Source organism: Anas platyrhynchos, chromosome 1, assembly GCF_047663525.1.
Source record: "Anas platyrhynchos isolate ZD024472 breed Pekin duck chromosome 1, IASCAAS_PekinDuck_T2T, whole genome shotgun sequence".
Taxonomy (NCBI): Eukaryota; Metazoa; Chordata; class Aves; order Anseriformes; family Anatidae; genus Anas; species Anas platyrhynchos.
The window spans coordinates 22,188,645-22,212,760 of record NC_092587.1 but is presented as its reverse complement, the minus strand read 5'-3'; the positions used below and the strand labels follow the sequence as shown (position 1 = coordinate 22,212,760).

The 24,116-nt window shown below is 35.6% G+C and overlaps 1 protein-coding gene across 4 annotated transcripts in view; it reads right to left on the bottom strand.

Annotated features, from left to right (window-relative positions):
* Positions 1-24,116, bottom strand: part of GRM8 (glutamate metabotropic receptor 8) — a 354,422-nt gene that overhangs the window by 30,268 nt on the left and 300,038 nt on the right. For all 4 annotated transcript variants that reach the window (XM_038172100.2, XM_038172096.2, XM_038172110.2 and 1 more), the window contains exon 9: positions 20,612-21,547. In XM_038172100.2, the coding sequence (XP_038028028.1) occupies positions 20,612-21,547 (936 nt within the window). The remainder of the gene's footprint in view (positions 1-20,611; positions 21,548-24,116) is intronic.

Sequence of the window (24,116 nt, the reverse complement as noted above, 5' to 3'; positions counted from 1 at the left end):
CACACAGAATCACAGAATCGTCTACGTTGGAAGAGACCTCCAAGATCACCTAGTCCAACCTCTGACCTAACACTAACAAGTCCTCCACTAAACAATATGTTTTATTGTGTATTTTTTTGCTTGATAAATACAAGTATTCTTCACTAATTTCTTTTTCCTATCCATATTACTGACAGCCTTCTGCCACTTCCATGAAAATTCAAAATCTTCAAAAGGTAGGTATGCCAAAGATGGATTGCAAACCTATTTATTGTGCACATGTACACTCCAAGGCAAACCACAGTTTTTGTAGAACTATGTTAGGCAAATGTAAGAAAACAAGGAGAAGCCCTTAGCATGAACAGAATCTTGAATATATTATTCCACTATTTACTCAGCTCTAAACCTGACACTTAACAAGAAACATTTAGCCACACAAGAAACGAAATTGCATCTTCTCACTTATCTAAATTCAAGCTCTGTCCCTTGCATTTGGTTTGTGCCAAATTAGCAGAAGAGAGTGAAGGATGAGACTAAATTGTTCCTTCCTGTGCAGAGGGAATGCAGAGGTCTCCCAACAGAGAGTGGCTTTCCTCACCATATGTGCTTCTTCATCTTGGCCCAGCAGGGCAGGAAAATGAATTTGAGAATTTTCAACACAATGCACATTATATAACTGTTCGCTGCAGTGCTTTGCTCCATTTTTACCTTCAGTGGCTTATTCATGTGCATTTCACACAGAGTGGCTAAGCCTGAAATTTAGAAAGGAACTTCTGTAGAAATCAAGTTAAAATGAAGGTAAAATACAGGTTTGTCTTTTACATATAATTATGACATAGGTCAGTAGTAGGTCTGTGGTTTTGTGCATAAGCAGTTTACTACTACATAGTTATCAGTCCTCGGAGTAGTTCAAAATCAGCCTCACTAATCTCAGTGCTGATCATATAGTAGCCTAATTTGAGACCATAGAGTCACTTGAGACAAGGTAGCTGACTGAAAAACTATGCATTTGGTTATCAGTTCTCCAGGTAGGAATTTTGGACAACTCAGGAGATTCTCCAAGCAGACCCTGCTGCCAAAGGGAAATTTGCATGTTGTTCTTATAGATGCAGAAATGGTAACGTAGAACAGTCATTTGCAAATAAATATATTAAGGGGGTATTTTGCACATAGCTTGAAATAATGGGAAGACTTTTACTAGAGAGGTGAACTCAGCAAAACCAACCAACCAAGCAAAAACAAACAAACAAACAAAAAAACAACAAACAATGAAATAAACAAGCAATACAAAAACAATCAGTTGAGAAAGTCTCTTCCAATACAATTGAAAATGCCACTGCAAGGACACAGAGAGCCTCTTTGAGAGATTTAAGGAGTACCCAGGGAACTGGTGAGATTCACCTCTGCAACTGGGAAGATGATGGAACAGATCCTCCTGGCAGCAATATCAAGGCACATGCAAGACACAGAGGTGATCCAAGATAGGCAGCATGGCTTCACCATGGGTAAGTCATGCCTGACCAATCTGGTGGCCTTCTATGAGGGAGTGACTGCATCAACTGAAAACTGATGCAATTGACCGATGTCATCTACCTGGACTTGTGTAAGGCCTTTGATGATCACAGGGCTGGAGCACCTCTCCTATGAAGAAAGGCTGAGAGAGCTGAGGCTGTTCCGCCTGGAGAAGAGAAGGCCCTGGAGAGACCTCACTGCAGCTTTTCAGTACTTAAAGGGGACTTATAAAAAAGATGGAGAGCAACTTTTTGCTCTGTCATACAATAATATGACAAAGAGGAATGGTTTTAAACTAAAAGAGGGAAGATTTAGATTAGACATTAGAAGGAAATTCTTCATTCAGAAGGTGATGATGCACTGGAACAGGTTTCCCAGAGAAGCTGTGGATGCCCCATCCCTGGAGGTGTTCAAGACCAGGCTGGACGAGGCCCTGGGCAACCTGATCTAGCAGGTGGCATCCTTGCCCATTGCCAGAGGGTGGGAACTGGATGATCTTTCAGATCCCTTCCAACACAACCATTCTGTGACTATTTTCATTGCTATTAAAAAAAAATAAACAGAATTTTAAATGAGATAAATAGAAGTACAAAACAATGTTAAACTAACTACATATACCTACATAAGTAATGAACTAAATACATATGCGTCTGAAATTTAAGGATTATATAGTTTTATATGAATGTTCTGAGATCTATGATTTGTGATCTTCGAAAGCAACAAGAATTTTTATAACACTAATTATCTGACTGAGGGAAGTATCAGTATAAATGTTTTGATTTACAACAACTGACAATGTTAAAATCAATTTAAACAAAGCAGTAGAAGGAAAATACATCTCAGAAACCTTTTGAATTAGCAGTTACAACAGAATAGTGACACTTATGCTTTTTAAAGTCTTAGTCATGGATCGTGGTGTACTTTAAAATCACAACTATCTCCTCACTGAAAACCTAAGTTAGCAGTAATTTGAGGTTTCTCTTTTCCAATGAATATCATTCTGTGGGAGCTTTTTGCCAATGTCTTTCTGGGAATTAAAAATGTGCTAATTTCCATTCTTTAAAAACTTGGTGATTCCACAGCTGTAAGGCTTTTTTGAATGTTGGAGCATCAAAACCAGTTTACCTCCAAGATCTGCCTCTGCCAACAAAGCATCCTGCCAGTGTTCTCCCAAAGCAGACTCATTTCTGCCACCAAGGTACTCCCACCATTTTCATACATTCTTCCTTCTTCTAATAAGTACAAATAAGACAGAGATAACTCACAGCTACTGACTATCAGTTACAGGTTGCTAAAGGATCTGTTATTGAAAACAGATTATATTTGTGAAAATATGGCTGATTGGAACTGTATGGGGGATAAACTAACAAAATATTTCTTATCATAACAAATACAGAATATCAGAGACATGCAAAGGCATTATCATCTCTTCTGGCAGTCATATCAAGTCACATGTCTTCCAATAATCAAAGAGGAAGAAAATTGAGATACTTTTTAATGCCAATTCTTTCATGTAAAATGTGTTCCATTTCCTCTGAGAAGAAAATCATCAACCACAGTAATGCTCCCTATAAAATGTAGAAGCTATAAGGTTGATGTTTATGACTAGGAAAAATGGAAAAATTGACACAGCTCAAACATTTAGTAAATGATTGTGTGATACAGTGTTTGCTTGCTAAAAAGTCACCATTCTAGAGCACTAAAGTGTTACGACTGCAAGGAATCAGTTTACACTCTTTCTCTTTTCTTTATTATTTTTGTAAATTCCTGATTAATTACTAAGTATTAACTATTTTATTATATGTAAAAGATTAGTTTCTCTACTGTAGATACATTACATTTTGTTTGTAAGCTTCCACACATTGCATGTTGAGAGACACAAAATTGGATAAATAATTCACTTTCACTGAACTTGTAAATGTGAAAAGATGACAGACAACTCATTAGCACTTGGACACTAACATTTCTCTGATTAGCCTAAAAGTGGTTTCTAGTAAGACTGTGGGTTTGGGATTTAGTATACTCGTTGGACACCTAGTATGATAGGGTTCACATATACCATGTCTGCATAATGTCAAATGAATCTCACCTTATCTGCCCAGAGAACAAGTGTCAGCATAAGGAAACTGAACGGTCCAGCTCCTTCACATTAAGTTCCTCTTATGTTTCTTTATTCATTGAGCTTTATCTACCAATTCCATACAAATACCTATGTTAGCAGTAAGCAGATTTTTTTTTCTCATTTAGCTTTTTCAGTGAAATATACTGTAAACTGGTTTTGCTACAGCGTTTTAAGTGCTTGTTGACTTACTAGAATTTAAATGGGGATATTTCAAAAACAGTTTATTTAACAATATTTTACTCACAAGATAACATCCCATCCCCTGAAATACAATGATGTAAGTATGTAAAGAGTTTTAATTGATGTGTCAACATGACAATGCAATCTATTCTTTCTCTCTCAGAGTGCCTATACACGGCAATACAAAATTATCCCTAGTTTGCTTCATTGTGTAGCTCAGCTAGTTGTTGATGCTCTGATCATATAACATTTTAGTCGTGGTTTGACTACAGTCTGCCCCTCCACTGCTGAGCAGGCAGGCCATCCTGGTGGGGTGGCAGGATGCAGTCAGACCCTGAAAGGTACAGGTGTCCAGAAGACTGAGTCTTTACTTTCTTTTTACCACTTTACTTTCAAAGCAGTAACTAAGTAGTTTGCCCGCAAGCTGAGCAGTACTTCCCTATCAAAACAGCCACCCTGCAGATTAGGACCCTCCTCTAAAGAAAGAGGTGCTTTTCAAACTGTTGGTGCCACAACAGTAAAATCAGATTAGGAAATTTCACCAACTACATAAAACCTAAAAGCTTACGCTAGTGTGAAAAGTCATACATTATGTATTTGGAAGGTATCAAATATTGCAGTTTGCATTACTGCATCAAAGCAACCCAGAATAATCACAAACAATTGAGTGATATTTGGCATCTCCATTTTAAAGTATAGTGTTGCTATGCAAGTGGAAAATCACAGCAGGTTTACAGATGCACATTTTCTTTGCTGCAAAGAATGCAAATTTCAAACCTTCCAGGATGAGGCAATGAAAAGAAAAAAAATATAAGACATGATTCTACATGAAGAAATGTTCTTTTTCACAACCATAGATAACAAAAATTTGGGAGTATTTATTTTTGGTCTTACTATCTTATTTTTAGTATGTAATGACTGACTAGGTCTCTCACATAAAGCAAAGTTACAAAAAAAAAAAAAAAAACCACAGATGGGGCACACATTTTGAAATCCTGAGTATCATAAAGAGTTATCAGGAGCTCAGAAACTCTGACAAGTGCCATATAAGTGAGCTAATTAGAAAGAAAACTAGTGACAAAACCCACCACCACCACCAGAACAGTTTTATACACTTTTATGATAACTAGTTATTTTATATTTCAAAATACAAAATATCAAAAGAAAAATGCCTTGCTTTTAAGTGTCTAAGAGTATAGAAGTTACCAGATCATGATCCATATTGCCAAATATCCTTTAGATATACCTTAGAGTGAGACCAAAGCAAGGTGCTTTAGAGGAAAGTGTAAAAGAAACCTAGATGCAGGAAAATCTATTTTCATTATGTTCTTTTCCTCATAATTTATCTTTGGAGATTATATCAAACCCTGAGGTGTGATATTAAACCCTGAAGTGTGAACCCTTACAAAATTGCTTCAAACGTCAGAAAATGCTACCATTTGCTATTGCTATCATTATTTATCTATTTCCTTTTGAATACTGTTACATCCCTGGTCTCTGACAGATCTTTGTGCAGGCTTATTTGTGTATCCATAACATTATTAGTTGGTTTAGGACTTCTGCACTTTTGTGGGTGCATAAAAGACCACACTGATGGTTTTTAGCACTCAGAGTTAAAATTCAGCGTCTCAGTCCTCTGCTTTCAGTTGCTAGATATATTATAGAAGTAAAATACTTATATCTTGGGTAGACAAAAAGCTTCTGCTACCACAGCAGAAACCCTAAAAGTTCACTACAACTGAAGACCCATTTTGTATTTTTATATTCATGTATATCTGGACTTTTGACCATGAAACTACAATCTAACTGTTTGGTAATGAGATGTATGACTGCTTGCAACTATCAGGCAGAATTGTGGATGACAGGTTAACTGCCTTGGCTATCAGTAGGTCTGGGGAGAACTGCACTGATCTGTGCATGGAATCACCAATAAAAAAAAAAAAGACTAAAAAAAAAAAAAAAGACTATTATAATTTTTAATGCACCTAACAGAGTCAATGACAGCAATGACTTCACGCAAATATCCTTTATCTCCAGGGAAAGGAGCCGTGTATTTGTTCTGTGTTGGTCATCAGTTTCCGTTTACTAGTGATTGCAGTCAAAGGCTTTGTTTCCTCTAAGGATTCAGGGAATATTCACTGCCATGAAATAAGGACATAAAATAGTTAACATAATCAAAATAATAAAGTAATCAACTTAATAAAATAATATAAAATGTAAAGTATAAAATATAAAATAATATAAAAATATAAATGTATATTTATTATAGTATTTATTTATTACAATTTGCAAAATGTTTGGGACTGAACCAAATGTATTTATTTTATTTTTATTTTGTTTTTGCATGGAACATACAAAATAAAAAACATAATTATTTTTGCCAATGAATTTCTTATTTATCACTGAATCATGTATTTTCTGTTCATTCCCTTGAATGAAAAGCAAACAAAATCAAATAAAGATATCAGAGACAGAAGAGAGGGTGGCATCCTTTTGCCTCATAACCATTGGATATTCTCAAGAATGAAGGGACTTTAGTTCATACTTCCCTGAATAGTGGCTTCACAATCTTGTTACAGAGCATCCTGGAATAGTATCTTTCCATGCCTTTTACGGGTACTTTTTAATAAGAATTAGCTATAAAATACTGTTTTGTTTTTCTGTTTGTTTGTTTTGTTTTGTTTTTCCTTGAATGTTCTCTGGAAGGTACTTCCAATGGATCAAAGATCTGTGTAGGAATAGCTCCTCTGATAAGCTTTGGAGTCTAATACTGTACCTTTCCCATAGTTACCCTTAAAAATGTCAAATCATTAAACAGAATTGTCACTTCTGGAATTAAAATAAAATATAAAAATATAATATTAAATAAATGATTCCTGCACATGTTCATGTAAAATAACAAATGCACAGTTAAGATGTCCATGTCTGTTTAGTGACAGACAAATTAACACTGCTGTAGTCAGTTACTGTCTCAAAGTTTCTGAACATCTAACCTTTCTTCTGACTTGTTTACTATCCACATTTTTTCAGACCACAGATCTCAGTGGTCAGAATACTATTTCAGTGAATTTACTCTATTCCTTATTCACTAAAAATAAATAAATAAATATAATTAATCTTTTCTTTTGAAGGATACTTTTGAGGATAAAAAGCAGGCAGCCTATAACAGAAGCCTTGTACATTTTTTTAGCACATCTGTTGTCATCCCTTTTCAAGACTAGGAAATCCCCATCTACATATTCATAATAAAACATAGAAATAAAACGTCAGACACTGATAAAATTTTCTTTCTGTGGACAGTTCATGAAGACCTTTCATGACAATCTTTAGCTTATAATTTATTCTCATTACAAAGAATGAAAATCTATAAAGGATTTTCACGTTCAGTGAAAACAGAAACTTGCTGCCTCCCTAAATTTTCCCAAATGGGAAGCTCTGTTTCTTTTCAAAGTTGTGAGTAATCCTAAGCAAAAAATGAATATATGTAACAAAGACAAGTACGAAGTCTATTGTATATTGTGTATATTTTTGTATGTTGAATTAGAAGGCAAACGCCATGAAGGGCCCAGACTTTGTGTGATCTACTAGATATTATTGTTTGCTTTGCTAGATATTATTTTTTGCTTTATTATATATTGCTTTGTGTTGTCTGCTAGATACAAAATTGTCAGGATTAGTAAAACAAGTGCTATGTGGTTGGACTTACAGTATCTTGGATATTCAAATTTTAAGTTTCTACCTTTTCCATACCACCAAATCCATACTCTTTTCTTAAGTATTTTTAGCCTGTAGAACTGCTCCCTAAATACGACCAACTAACTCTTGTTGAAACATTTCCTCAACATTTGTTCTGTGAAATGCCTACATCTCCTAGTAGACATGTTTATTCATCTGAAATAAATAGACATGATCTATGAAACCACAGACAAGTGTATTTTTAATAGACTGCAACAGTGGGTATTTTGTGTGAATGAAGAAATAGGAAACAAGTCCCATCTTTGCAAATGTCATGTACTTCAGTTCCCTTAATGTTCTTTGACAAATGTTGATATTTTAAAATTTAGGAAGCAACACAGGAGTTTCTTTTCTTTCTCTCTTTTTTTTTTTTTTTTTTTTTTTTTTAACTCAGATATTGCTTGCACACTTTAATTCTATTATGAACAAAATGCAGTCATCTTCTAAGTAAGAAAACTTGTACATTTGAGCCTCTAAGGAAGATCATGCAACTCCTCACAATAAGTGAAAAAAAAAAAAAAAAAAAAAAAAAGAGAGAGAGAGAGAAAGGGAGAGACGAATTGTGAATAAATTGAAAACGTGATTTGAACAAGAAGTCAATAAGGCACAGAGTGTGGGCCCACTGTGAAATTTCCTTTACCCAAGTGGATGGCTTTGCAGGAGGAAGAGAGTATTGTTTACGAGAGCTGACAAGCTAGAAATAAATAAATATATAAATAAAATTCTCCGGGAAAATAAGTGCATTGGTGCTCTGAAACACATCACTGCTGGCTAACCTGACAGGTTAGATCTAAGTTACTTGCTTATACTCTGTCATTTTAAACAGCATGGTAGTACAAACTGCAGTAAAAATAGGTCTTGGCATTGACTCTGAGGCATTACATGTATTGGAGAGGTGCCCACAGTTTCATTTTGCAGCCATAGGGGTTGAGTCTCCTGTCAGTGTGCACACAAATGCCTCAGTATTAAGAGAAATGTGTGTGTTCACCCATGGGCAAAGATGCCCAAAGAGGCTGTGCTAGTATTCATATGCCGCAATTAAAATCATGTCTAATACTTCTTTTTGCCTTTCTCAGATTCCTCACACATTCCTCACAGCTCTGGTCTGCAGGAGAATTCAAAGACCCATAAGGTTGCTTATTAAAAGTACACAAAAGTATAGGATAATCAGATCAAAGTAAAGCTAAATCATATTTCAACCTGTGTACTTCTATGTCAGACAAACAATAAAAAATACAGTGGAAAGTTGAAATTTTCATTACATAACATAGATGTACAACATTCTAAATTACATAGATACCTTTAGAAAAGCTTTTTGCAGCTTGGAAAATAGATGGGATGCATAAAGAGGCAGGATTCAAGGAGGAGTTAACAGCAACTGGGGCAGTGACGTAAAAGGTTTCTCAACTCCCACTCACTTGAACTGGATTGTAAGTGATTTAAGTGATTCTTTCAGAAATGGAACACTACCAAAAAAAAAGAAACTAAAATATATTTGAGAGCTCTGGATGTATTCAGATGGAAAGAAAGAACATATTTTGTATATAGAGGTCAGGAAAAAAATGTGCTAAATTTAAGAGAGTACAAACACCACCACCAATAAATAAATAAATAAATAAATAAATAAATAAATGGGCGGAGATACATGGATAACTACAAGGTCTCAGTCACACAAGAAAGGACTAAGATTTTGGATATCATGGAACAAAAGTAGCATTGGCTGGAATGACTGTTCTATTCTGGACAAATTGTAAAGTAAGCAAAGACAAAAGAAGATATAAACAGTAGCAAAATGAAGGTTAATAAGGACAAAGGTGATGACAGAAATTACAAGCCTCATTGATAAAGTAAATAGTGCAGAGGGAATAGCAGAGAAATTTCCAGCTTGGAAATCTGGAAGCCTCTATTGAGGCTATTGAGATATGTGATCTTTGTAGGTTAATAAAATTTTATGCATTGTGATGGCTCAAAGGGATAGTAGGTGATGTGTTCTGGAGGAAGCTGCTTTAGACTGTACCATAATCTGCACTGTATTTGTAGTACTTTTCCTTCTACAATACCATTTCAGTAGATAAGCTCTTAAGGAAAACATATGGTGCAAACAATTCCCTTACAGAGACTGTTTCAAAAGCAGTTTTGGGCTTTGGGACTGATTTCTGTATCATGCCACATTGGTTCGCCTGTGTCTTTTTGATGACTAGATTAGGAGATAGATGCTTTGCCTGCTGTGAGCTCTTCTGCTATACTTCACTCAATTACAAGCACTAGCTTACTAGAAAGGACGCTTCCGTAATGTCATGTGTTCCTGAGCTTCAGATGTATAAGACTGTATAAGATCTGTCTGTATTTGCTATTGAATACTCTCTTTAAAGTGGTTCCCTGCTTCTCTTCTAATCTCCTTTTGACCTTGCTTCTTTTTAACTGGGAAATGTTGTGCAGTACCTGGGTGAATGGCATGCACAATACCTGTGAATACCTGCTGCTATTCTGTATGAGTTCAGAGAAGATAAAAAAAGGACAATCAAGTCCTGTGATTTTCTTCCCTTCACTGTTCCACTATTTTTGTTGTACTGTGATAAAGAAGAAGACATTTTCTATAGAAAACAGAATTACAGGCATGGTGCCCACCATTTCTATCAATTATTTCAATAACATCACTTTAATCCTATCCACATGTTTCAAACTATCAAGTAAACATGACCTTGATAATCATCATGAAAATAATCATTTGACCGTTCTACTAGGGTCATGTTTCTGAACACATGAAATCACTGGAAAGAATCATTTTGGGAAGAGAAAAATTCAAACTGTATGTGCATGCTGAAAATTCATGTGTAAAGTAAAGAGGATAATTCTTAATTAATCCATATTTAGCTGGATTACTAGAAGAAAAATAATGTCTAGGTACTGTTAAATTCTGACCTTCTTAGCTTATCTGTTCTCTATTATCACTTTACCCCTTGTTAAGAACCTTCCTTGTAAATTGAAAGAAAAATACATTTTCAAAAATTTGGTTGTAAGTCTTGAAAGTCAATGAAAGTCTTTGTTTTGCAGAGGATGGTCATATATGTATTGAAATCATTGCTATTACTTGATCATTTAAACTAATTCGAGTTCCATACAAGAGCTTACAGCTATGCAAAATGGACACAAATTTGCACACACACACACTCACATGTATACTCAGAGTTAATGATCTAATTAATGATGTATTCCCATAATAGGTCTTGGTTTGGCTTTTTAAGAGTAAGCATAAAGCTCATTAGTCTGTATGAAATCAGACTTCCATCATTTTTTTGTTTCTAATATTTCAATTTTTTATGATATGAGTTTAACATTCATAGTTCCCTAGATAAAATTGTAATTTTTAATGTATTTATCAAATGTGTTATGAATTATAATGGGCTTATATTAAATTAAATTTCTGTGGTGGATATTGTGTTTTTATTGGATGTTCAACTTATTGGCTTATTTTCAGCTACATGAGCTTTAAAGAATGATGATCTTTAAACAACAAAATGGTAACAAGGGGTTGAAGCTTGCAGGCAACATACTGTGCTTTACATAATTAACGTTTCAGTTGAATCACCATAACTGTCTTTGAAAATGTTATTAGACTAAAGGAAGTATAGCACAATATGACTTTGATTAGGTGTTGATCATGGTTAAGTTCCAGATGTGATATATGATGAGCTTGTACATGAGGCTTGATCTATGCATGGCAATTTACTAGTCCATGGTATCTTATCAAATTTGTAAGGTCAAAATCTAGACAGTGTTATGAAACCTATGCAAAATTAGCGAATAATGGTAGAGAATAAGAAAGAAGAAAAACTGAGTATCTACTCAAATCTAAACTAAAAGACTTTTTCATTAATTTCTTATGTTTTTCATACATGAGTTTACTTGTTTTCAATAAGGTTAAGACTACAAAAAAGGCTATTTTCGTACTGCTTCCAACTTGGCAAGAGATAGCAACTATAAGAATTCTCCCAAGACACAAGACAAGACATAAAGAGTTCTAACCCAACTTCTAAGCCACGTTTTATTTAAAGATCTTATGTTATTCTTACCAAGAGTAAAAATGTAAAAGAAACCTGTAATTAAGTTTCTATTATCCATAGATGTATTTTTGTTGGTTTATCACATCATTCTTACCTGAAATGTATACAGATTTATATATTCACAAATATATTAAGTTCTGGTTTTCAGTAAGTTACGTTTGCTTAAAGATATTTTCTATACATTTTGCATTATCATTGTTTTTGTCTTATCCAAAAGAAACCATTCCTTCCAATATACTAGGTACTGAAGAATTTTTAAAGTGCAAATTACTTCATTGTAAGTAATAGCTGTAATTGATAGCTGAAAGGAATGGGGTTCTGTCAGGCCACAGGGCAGCACTGAAGATACTCAGTGAAGGATTCATTTGTCAGTAACACATGAACCTGCTCGGGTCTTGATCTGAGACCAGATTTTGGTCCGAAATGGTCTGAATGAGCTTGTTGGAACATATGTACTCCTCTGCGACAATAAACTCCTTATTAAGTATCTGAGTCTAACAACTGTTATATATTCCTTCACTTTGAATGTAGAGTAAAGCACTGCACTGAATATACATTTATATATATATATATAATATAATATATATATATATTATATTATATATATATATTTTTTTTCAAATGTATGAGCTTGATTTTTCTCAATACGTTTTCTTGATACAGCACTTTAAGTGCATCCCTTGAATCTCCAAATCCATTGTTGTTGTATACAAAGAGGCTTGCAACTGGTCAAAAGAAACCTGATGCTTTTAACAAACAATGGTTCTGTTCGAATGCACTGTGGCTGGATTGTAAGATGCATTATCGTTGTAAGATAATCAATTGTAAGATGCATTATCTGCCTTTTTATTCTATGAAAAGCCAACAGTAAATTGGATGCTGACTGATGCATAATAATGACATGGAGGATTTCATCTCACAGTTATGCTTGTAGATGAAACACAGATGAGAAGTTAATACCAAAGACTGATTGCTTTCTTACTATGCAATGATTGTTCAGGACAACTGGAAAGATTTCCATTTAGTTGCATTTGTTAACAACTACCAGATTTTTGGCACTGACCAATCAGAGACAAAAGACCAACAGTTTTATGAGATGGGCCCAGTTTGTGGAAATATAATAGTTTAGACACAGATGTTTTCCAAATAATCTCTGTGAACCTTTTGTGGTCTTTGTGAAACTGTCTTCTGAGATTACTGATTATTATTCTCTAAAGTGGATGAAGATGGAAGAGTCATCTAGTTATCTGTGCTACCAAACATTATTTCTGCTTCCCATTTACAGATAGGTGCTTACTACAAAAAACAGCAAGTAGCCAAAAAGGCATATTTATTTCTCTGGCAAGCACTACGTCTTCATATGTTACCAACTCGCTGACTTTCCCCAGCATAGGGCAGGAAGCAGATCAAAAGCTAATGCAATTTTTCTGGCACCTCATTTCCTGTCTTCTCCTTTCCCAAAGACCCTGAAGCTACCATTCACCATGGGGACAGAAGGAAACATGTCAGACAAGCAAAACATTGGTGTTTTCCATTATGTGGTAGGTGAACATCTCTTCAATGTACACAGCCAAATACACTAGCACAATGTTCATACTGGAACACACACGCAACCATGTAGGAAAGAAGAGGGTATACAACCTTCAAGTGCATACATGACCATTTCACTGAACAACTGGAAAAAAAAAAAAAAAAGTTTCCTTTTTTTGTTAAATAAACCCCTTTACTTTCAGAGAAGTTGTCTTTTTCTCCCTTGCTGATACCTTCTAATAACCTAATAATTAAAACCAGTGTTCAGTGTACTTACTTAAAATACCAGTAGCTTAATTGATATTAAAGTAAACAGAGAAATGAAATTACAACTTAAAGACTGTAGGCATATCTTAAAATGATAAAGTCGAGTCTTTAAAAATATGTATGCATTAGCTATGCACCAAATTCTTCATTCAGCAAGAAAAACATTTGCTGAAACTCATGCTGAATAACAACAAAAATACTATACAGAGCCTAGAATTTTGAATTGAGCTCTCCACAAGGTTTTATTGAGTGGGTAGCACAATCTGAAAGGAATCTTCTACTTAGCTTTCATGTATATTAAGGAGACAGGTCACACACCTTTTTGTTATGGTCAGACAGAAGCAGAAGGACCTTTTCTTTGCAGTAACCCATGAAGCATCCAATGGGGCTTCAACAAACCCCCTTGGGGTTTGCAGATGCATTTTTCCTCAAAATAACTTGAAATAACTTGGAAGCTCTGTTTCTTTTTCCTCTAAGTATTCACTTCTGAAGCAAAGTAGCTAAACAGTGGAGCAGATGACCACCCCATAAAGAATGTTACAATGCTTGTTTACCGTGTGTGTCTGAAGCTGCAGTATAGTCTAAAGCCACTTCCTGACAATAATGAACTTAGGTGTCAAAGATTCAGATGGTGTAAACTAGTATATTAAAGAAACTATATAGCAATTCTCTATTAAAATTCATGTTGTGTTGCACCCCAAAAGACAGAGGCATACAAGAAAAGAAAATTCATGAACATTAATAATCTTGTTAATTTAAAATTGGTTAACTACATATAAAATTAACAGAATAAAAAATAGTTTATTGTTTAGAAGCTCAAATTTATATCTGGTATTCAGAGTCCAGACCTCTTACTGACAACAAATTATAAAATTGTTATTTCTATTTACAACTGCTTTTTAAACCTTCCTGATATTCCACACTTTGAATTTAAAAATGGCATTTTGTAGACACAATATAGCTTTCTCCACCTGAACTCTGAGATGATGTGAATCAGCTCTCTTCTAAAAACTATGTAGCTCTTTTTATGCAGAGTAGTATAACTACTACTTTGCTCTTTCACAACAGCTTGTGGAAGTCTGGGAAGTGAAAAATAGATTTATAAGGGTGCTGAAACTATTATTTGTTCAGACAAAGGATGAAACCAGCAATGTCCACAGTACTGAATAAATTCACCAGCAGGAGAGAAACATGCTGTCTTGAGGATAAGTAAGGAATGAAGCATTTCCCTCACATCAGGGAAGGGAGCAGAAGAAGAGTGGATGGGAAATTGCAACTCAGTCCTACCCTTTTCACATCTTTTTTTCTGAATCTGCTTCTAAATCAGAACAAAGCCCTAATTTCTTATGAGGATTAGGAAAATCCCATGGAAATAATCAAATTTAGAAATAATTTAGCTTGTGAAACATTTATGTCTGGAAAAAAAAAATGAAAAAAGAAAACATAATGAAGAACTTCCCCCTTCTTAACATGTTATTTCCAGTAAGATGTAGGGAGGTTCCTAACAAACAATCTGGTGCTTTTTATCTAATTTCCAACTTTCCAAAACATGCAAACATTCACGCAATTATAGTTTTGTAATAGTCTTTCAGGTCCTCCCACAATGTAAAGATTTGGAGAAAAATCAGCAACAGCACAGAAATTGTTTCATACAATGATAAACTATGAAACGTGTAACGTATTATTTCAGCAGTCTTCTAACTTGGGATCCTGTAGAAATGAAAAATAAAAAATGTTCCAAATATCCCTCTAAAGAGACACTAAAGATTCTAGCTTAATTAAGTCAAATATTATTCATGAAATGAAAGAAATACTAACATGATAAGCTGCCTTTCTTTATTTTTGCCTGTGATGTGTGCTGCATGGACTACCTGCAGAGACAGATCTCTGAATATGATCGGAATTAGAAGAGAATGCTTTGAGGTGAAGAAAAGGCTCAATGCAGTCTGCTTCATTAACACAGCCTGAGGCATCATTAAGATGCTTTGTTTTCTTACTGTCACAGGAATACATTTAGCCAAGAATTCATAATAATTGCAAATAAATAAATACATACATACATAAATAAGGGACTTTTTCTAAATTTTGTGGAAATGTGGGGGAAGCTAGGGGTTTCTAGCCGAATTCTCAATCGCTTTGGCTGGTTGGTTGGTTGGTTGGATGGTTGGATGGGTGGCTGGTAGGGTTGTTTGTTGTGTTCTTTTTATGCTAAAGGACATATCTTATTAGACTAATGGAACCATTTTGCTCTCCTACGCAGAAATTAGTATCTTCCTCTTGATAACTACAGCAGTTGCTTACAAGTCAAATTAATATTGGTATAATTGAACACTCATAGAAGTGTTTCTAGCTTCTTTCAATGTTACTAACAGCTAAAATCTACTTGATCAGCAAATCCAAGATTAAATCAGTTACTATAGTAAAATGATAAAGATAATAACTTCTCAGATTAACTGGAAAATGTGGTAAAATTTATCTCCTTTACTAGATCACACCTTACAATTCCTTCCAGGGGGAGGAGAAGGCAGAAATCTTTCAGTATTTTCTATGATCCTCTTTCCTTAAAGGAAAGTACAACTTGTTTTCTTTCACAGTATGGGAAGCAAGTATTCATCTTCTCATTCAAAACACAGTATTTCCAGGTTAATAATAATCCATGGTGTCTGTATTATCTGTGAATGAACATGATTTATCCACCTGTCAAAACTGGCAAAAGGAAGAAAATTAAACTAGTTCTGTTTGTCAAATGGGGATGTACTTCAGATAGCCATCTATCCTCAGATGGGTTTTGTGCATCTACTGTTGTAACTTAATTTTACCTAGAGGTTCATCAAACATCTGTTTTAATCACTCAGCTAATTTAACTCTCTTTTTCTGTGGCATTCCAGTCATCATGACATTTTAGATATCTCTATTCCAGATGATCCCAATACTTAAGTGCTTTGCCATGCACATGTGCAGATGGAGGTTTACATTGGCAGAAGGCTTTCTCACAGAAATTCACTCCTTTTCCTCTAAAGCACCTCACAGACATTTATGCAAGTCTTTAAAAAAAAAAAAAAAAAAGATGTTTTATGATTTAGGAATAAATTTTTTAATTTGGTTCTATGATGCACTGGAATAATCTGCAATTTGTAGTGTTGTTTGTTGTTGTTGTTGTTGTTGTTGTTGTTTCTTAATAGCAGCTGTCAAACCTGGCCAGATCATGAATGGACAAAATCATGAATTAGACAAAAAAAAATCAAATGGGATTTAAAAGTCAACACTATTATTCTTCTCTGTAGAACATCTACAGAAATAACAACCTAAAAATGCCATGTTTAGTGATTCTTCTAATTATTATTAATACGACTAAGGACAAACAATAAATGTGAAGATCCATAAAAGCCAGCAAGCTTGGGTTATGCAGCAATATACTTATTTGCATGCCCTTCGTCAAGCACATTTGAAGTTTGACATACACCTACACTCAATGGCTGAACTTGTACCAAATGTATTCTTTGCATTCTATCCAGAATCTCCTAGCAGCTATATATTTTAGGGAACTTATCCAATGATCATTAATGGTAAAGTTAAAATTTCCATAATGACCTATGGATTTTGGATCCAGACACCTGTATTTAGCATTTAATGATCCTATTTTTTCATTTATCAGTGGAAATATCCTGACAGTGAAATAAAAATAAAAGTTCCTCAAAGCATTTTCTACTTAATCTGTACTCACAGAATAGTTAATTAAGTAAACATAACCTCTCTTCCCAAATATGCAAAACTTCTGCTGTTGTTATAAAACCGAAGTGCACCAAAACATATTTGAGAAGGTTTAACTATTCAGACAGAAATGTCTTGAAACTGAATAGCACAATGAAATGCTAGTTGGAAGTACACCTGGCTTGTAGTGAATGCTATGTTAAATTTTATTAGTCAACATTTCAAAAAACGAACCATTACTTTAAAAGAGTATTTTAAGTTCCTGAACTTATTGCTCAGTTCTCTCTAAACAAACTCAAGCCATAAAAAGAAGGATACTAAAATCAACTGCAAGATTAACTTCAAAGTGAGTGAGTAAGCTTTGAAGAAAATTCTGTTTATTTTTTAATTAATTTCTTTCATCTTTAGAAAAGATCATAGAATCATTGAATTATTTAGAGTGGAAAATACCTCCAAAATTATCATGATATCAAATTTAAAATAAAATATCCTATAATGTATTAGTTGTTTTAAAAATGCTTCTTTCAGTGTTGATTAACTGAGAAACCTTCAAGTGAGTTTGAGCATATTCAATGTATATATGTGTGCACTATCCTATTATATTTTTTCCTGTTCAGATAAACAATTAATTGTATGACTGCATGAGCTATTATGATGATGTCTGTAAGACTGTGTGGAAACATGCTTTTATTTGCAGCCAAAAGTAGAAGCACTCTGAAAAGAATTATTTGAATTACAAAACCACTGTATTAGCATATTAATTTGCTTTTTTCCTCCTGAAAGTTATCCAAAGAATAACAAATCATTTGTAAAAAAAAAAAAAAAAAAAAGCAACTAAGAAGTGAAATTTAGTGTAGAAGCTGTGCAATTTAGTATAATTTGTGCATTCAGTCTTGGATTTCATAAGAGAAATGCAAAAGAGGTGTTCATTAATCTTGTCTTTAGCAGTCAAAACCAAATCATTCTTTACTACAAGCTAAAGTGAAACACTGGAACCTCACTGCCTAGTATCCAGCCAAGTAGAATCATAGAATCATAGAATATCCTGAGTTGGAAGGGACCCTTAAGGATCATCAAGTCCAACTCTTGACACCGCACAGGTCTACCCAAGTTCAGACCATGTGACTAAGTGCACAGTCCAATCTCTTCTTAAATTCAGTCAGGCTCGGTGCAGTGACCACTTCCCTGGGGAGCCTGTTCCAGTGTGCAACCACTCTCTCTGTGAAGAACCCCTTCCTGATGTCAAGCCTAAACTTCCCCTGCTTCAGCTTAACTCCGTTCCCGCGGGTCCTGTCGCTGGTGTTAATGGAGAAAAGGTCTCCTGCCTCTCGACACCCCCTTACGAGGAAGTTGTAGACTGCGATGAGGTCTCCCCTCAGCCTCCTCTTCTCCAGGCTGAACAGGCCCAGTGCCCTCAGCCGTTCCTCGTACGTCTTCCCCTCCAGGCCTTTCACCATCTTCGTAGCCCTCCTCTGGACACTCTCCAACAGTTTCATGTCCTTTTTATACTGTGGTGCCCAGAACTGCACACAGTACTCGAGGTGAGGCCGCACCAGCGCAGAGTAGAGCGGGACAATCACCTCCCTCGACCTACTAGCGATGCCGTGCTTGATGCACCCCAGGACACGGTTGGCCCTCCTGGCTGCCAGGGCACACTGCTGGCTCATATTCAACTTGTTGTCTACCACGACCCCCAGATCCCTCTCTTCTAGGCTGCTCTCCAGCGTCTCATCGCCCAGTCTGTACGTGCAGCCAGGGTTTCCCTGTCCCAGGTGCAGGACCCGGCACTTGCTCTTATTGAACTTCTTGCGGTTGGCGATTGCCCAGCTCTCCAACCTATCCAGATCCCTCTGCAAGGCCTTTCCACCCTCATTCGAGTCCACAACTCCTCCAAGTTTGGTGTCATCAGCAAACTTGCTCAAAATGCCTTCTATTCCTACATCCAGATCGTTTATAAAAATATTGAAAAGTACCGGCCCTAAAATGGAGCCTTGAGGGACCCCACTGGTGACCGCCCGCCAGCCTGACGCAGCCCCATTCACCATAACCCTTTGGGCCCTGCCCGTTAGCCAATTGCTCACCCATCGTATGATGTTTTTATTTAGCTGTATGGTGGACATTTTGTCCAGTAGGATCCTATGGGAAACCGTGTCAAAAGCCTAGTAATATTTCTGTGTTTCAATACTCAGAAATACATTTGTATTTCTATAGGTACTTGCCACAAAATTTACTACCCCAAGCTGTTAAAACATAAACTGTGTGTGACTTAACCCAAAACATACACACACAAATTCAACATTTATGGTCAATGCGTCTGAACACATTTTCCTATATCAAATAGACTTTTAAAATCCTTAGTAACTGTATCTATAATGCCATTACTTTGGTACTTGTTTCCCTTGACTTAATCCAAAAGGCCATGGAAATTAAGCCTGATCCAATTCAGTAAGCCTGTTTACCTCATTTTTTAGTGAGGAAAATGTTGTGTTTTTTGTTTGTTTGTTTGTTTGTTTTCTGCCACCCTGCCTTCCCCTCATGATCCTTCTGTTTGAATTAACAGGTGTTTTATGAAGCTATACGGACCTATTCTTTAATTCTGCAGGTATGAGTGTCATCAGAACCACAAACATGTTAAAACTTTGAAGTACTACAAGAGGATACATGCTGACTTTTCCAATTGAATTAATTAAACTAAAAATATAAACTTAAAAACATTTTAAAAATCACCTGTTAGAAAAAAAAAAAAAAAAAAGGAAAAGAGATTATGAAAAGAACTGATGACTTTCCTATTTTATTGTATTCCAAACCTTGCAGATTTGCAGTTTTGAAGATTGATGTTGCTATTATTGCTCTTTCCTACCTAACTTGTCATCTTCACTACTATCAGCTGAATACAAACCCACACAGTCAACATTTATCTCTGTCTTCCCATTAGAACTAAGAGCAGTAGAGTTAACTGACTGATGTGTTTTGCAGGGTTTACCATGACTGATATCAGGAAAGAATCATGCCAACTAAAAGAGGAATAACAGATATCATAGTATGCAATGTTGATTTTCTCATTAAAGCATCAGGAAAATATTTTCTTCCTCTTCTGCAACAATATCTAGTGATTTGTGCTTTAAATTATTTCACGTATACTTAATTCACTCTTCCTAACAAAGAGAACAAAGATTTATAGTGCTTCATGTAACAGGCTGGAGCATCACAGAAGGATAGCAATAAGCATAAGAAACGCTAATTTAATGTAAGTACATAGTGAGAGTATTTTTATTTTCTCACTACATTATTACATTATTAGGACAACCGTACTACAATCACATAAAGTAACTTGTGTTAAAATGCAAGCTACCATTTGTATCATATATTTTATTATTTCTGAATTCTGAGATTCTCTTCACAATTAGCATTCAGAATTACTAGTTTGTAAGTGAAAATATTGTAAGGTTACAAATATTGCAAAACAAAAATAAAGAGAGGACAGTAATTGATTTGTAAACTTATAACTTACCTTCTCTGCTGATTGAGCTGTGCCAAAAAAGATTGGAATGAAAGCTAACCAAATTATGCAGGTTGTGTACATAGTAAATCCAATGGGTTTTGCTTCATTGAAGGTCTCTGGAACCCCTCTTGTTTTAATAGCATAAACAGTGCATGTGACCATCAAGAGAATACTGTATCCAAGGGAACAAATGAGAGAAAGATCTGAAATGTCACATTTGAGAACTCCCCTGGCATTTTCTGGTTCAAGTGTCCTCTGTTCTCCATAGTCTACTATGGTATGTGGTGGATCGATAGCAAACCAGATGAAGACTCCAATAAGCTGCAAGGATATGAGGCTGAAAGTGATCACCAGCTGGGAAGCTGGACTAATAAATTTGGGAGCTGTGACTGATTTTTTCCCCTGTTCAAATATTCTGTGAATTCTGTTTGTTTTGGTAAGCAAGGCAGCATAGCTGAAACACATACCAAGTCCTAGAAAGATCCTTCGAAATGAGCAGATCACTGTATCAGGACTTGCAATCATTAAAAATGTGATGGAATAACAGAGAAAAATCCCAGTCAAGAGCACGTAACTGAGCTCCCGTCCAGAGGCCCTGACAATCGGCGTATCGTTGTACCGGACAAATGTCACGATGACGAAGGTTGTGGCAATAATACCAAGGATAGCTATGAAGACGGGCACAATGGCCCATGGGGAATGCCACTCCAGTTTGATTATAGGGATAAGCTGGCAATCAGTACGGTTGGCGTTCGGTCTCTTATTGATTGGGCACAGCTCACAGTTGAATTCGTCCACCTGGTAGTGGTACCCTTCACAGCGTTCGCAGTGCCAGCAGCAGGGCACCCCCTTCACAGTTTTCTTTCTTTCCCCAGCTTTACAGGGCAGGCTGCAGACAGATGCTGGATGAGTGTGTTCTCTATTAGCCCACTGCATGTCTTCTACCTGTGGGTATAAAAAATTAATGAGCTTTCTATTTTCCCCCATTTATAATATCCTAATCCTGGCCACAGGTTTGTCATAAATCACTACATGCTGACAGTACAAATACAGTTTACCATAATAAGAAACCTGTTTCTTTCCCTTGTATTGACTTTATGAAAGCGTTAAATGATTGTGCCCAATAAATCATTCATGCCACAGGCTTGATGAGTGTCATTAGTTTCTATTTACCTCTTTACTGCTGACCAAATTGACATCTGTAAGGATATTTATTGACTCCAGGCTAGTTTGAAAGCAAAAAGCCCTGTACACAGCACTTTAAAAGTTAATCATATGCAAATATAAATACCACTAGTTCTCAAACATTTAATTACAAAATAAGGCTACGTGAGTTTCAAATAAGTTTCTGGTACAGTGAAGAAATAGATTGAAATCTCCTTGCATCAGCTCTAGCAGAACAAAAAGTGCCAGAAAAAAGATCTATGCACAGGAAATGGAATGCCACCTCTTCCAAGAATGTGAGTATTTTATACTTCTTCACTTTCTAGGTCTTGAAATTCAAAAGAGAGTTTTCTTTTCATTTCTAGAAGATAAAAATGAGTATACAGTGCTTTCTGAATAGTAATGCAAAAAGATGTCATGGCTACACTTTAGATCTGATTTAAAAATTCCAAGGTTCTTTTTGTAGCACTAAACAGATGCACACAATGCAATCTTGCTTTTGAAATCCCAGATTTCTCCATAGTAGAGCCTTAATAAAATACATTTTTGTTTGGTTGGTTGGTTGGTTGTTTTTTATCCCCTTGCCTATTCTTCCTGATTACCTTCCCTCCCCCCAAAAAAATCTGTATAGGGAATTAATGGATTTAAAGCAATATATCTGAAAATTATCACTCAATTTGGTCACAGCTCTCCCTAGCCCACCCGTAGCAACATTGTGTTCTGCAAGAGATCACCCTGACTGAACCAGAACAGCTTGCAGAGCAAGGAATTGCTTATAGGCACCATATTCACACTGTTTTACTCCCATGTTCCACCATGCCTTTATTAGGTGGTAAATACTCAAGGATGAAAGACTTGCCTTTTTCTTGCCTATTAAGTACGTAGCACTTTTATTCAATTTAGAGCATTTATTTATAAGTGAAACAGCAGTAACAAAACTTCACGTGTCAGGACTGTTTTCAGTTCATTCTGGAGGAGGACAGAATGGGGACAGCTTATCGAGTGTGATAATTTTGGCCTTAAAGATTTATTTTTCCAGCAGTTTTTCGACAGATTTGAGAGAAAATCTCAGTGTAACATCACTGGCCCCATTTGCCTTCCTGAAAGAGTCAGTGCACTGGTCGCGGTACCGTGTAGGGTGACTAAAACTGAAGCACGCAGCCAGGCTGTTTGTCTCCTCTGTCCCCTTTGCTGAACAGTGTAGCACTTGGCTATTATTCAACACTCAAAGGGACAAATGAGAGACCACATGGTAATGGGGAGAAACATATTCATATGGCCAACTCAGTGAATCCCCTGAGTGATTTAAGAATGTCAGTGGGTTTGGGATCTGTCCTGAACCTACAAAAGTTAACCATATTTTATATGAAGGACTGATCATTACATGAAATTCATCATCCAGTGATTATCTAAAAAGAAAACACTCAAGTAATTAGCTTCCTAAAAAGCATAAGAATAATCCAACGTCATGAAATAGCTTTGTTAGAGCCCTAGCAGATCACTTGACATTTTAAGAAAACATTCACCTGTTACAATCTGTTACAATCTCTGGGTTTTAATCACTGAAATTCTTAAAGCCTGCATAACCCCTAATGTTTCATCTACTAGACAAGAGAGAAGGCATGTTATGATGATATCTGTGACATCTGAGACATATTCTCCCTTCACAGAGTTGTTAGGAGAATAAATACATCAAAGCTTGTGATTTGGTCAGATACTTTGATAATGGGGTAACATGAGGCCATGTGGGTAAATTTGGGATGACTCAAAACGGAACAGTACTGCCTATTTGCCAGATTATAGCACACAATACAAAATCACCAGGATAATACACAACCTGTTCCAGCATAAAGTTAGAGTGTCATGGACAGGCAATATCTAGGCTGGCAGAAAGCCTGACAGGATAAAGCTAAAGTGTCCAATTTTTTAATACATATCAATTAGAAAAGTGAGCTCATACTTGATCATTATTTAATACCATGAGGCTAAAATGTTTATCTAGCATTAAGCATGCTAGAACCACTTTTACTATACTGTGAATCCACAGTTTAGATAGGTAGAAAGAGTTCCTTTGTGTCTCTTAGAGATTCTATTCTAATAAAATAAATAAATTAAATAAATAAATAAATAAATAAATAAATAAATAATAAATAAATAAATTAAAAAAAAAAAAAAAAAACATTTTATTTTTTATTCCACAGCTACTTGTGACATCGTACACTTCTGTCTTAACTGTGTTTTAATTAACTAAAAACAGACTTAAAAAATCCTGGTTGGAAATACATTAGAGTGCCTAAGGTTCCAGTGGCAACAACTGAAAACAATTTCCTGTCTCAGAAGGTCACTGGTA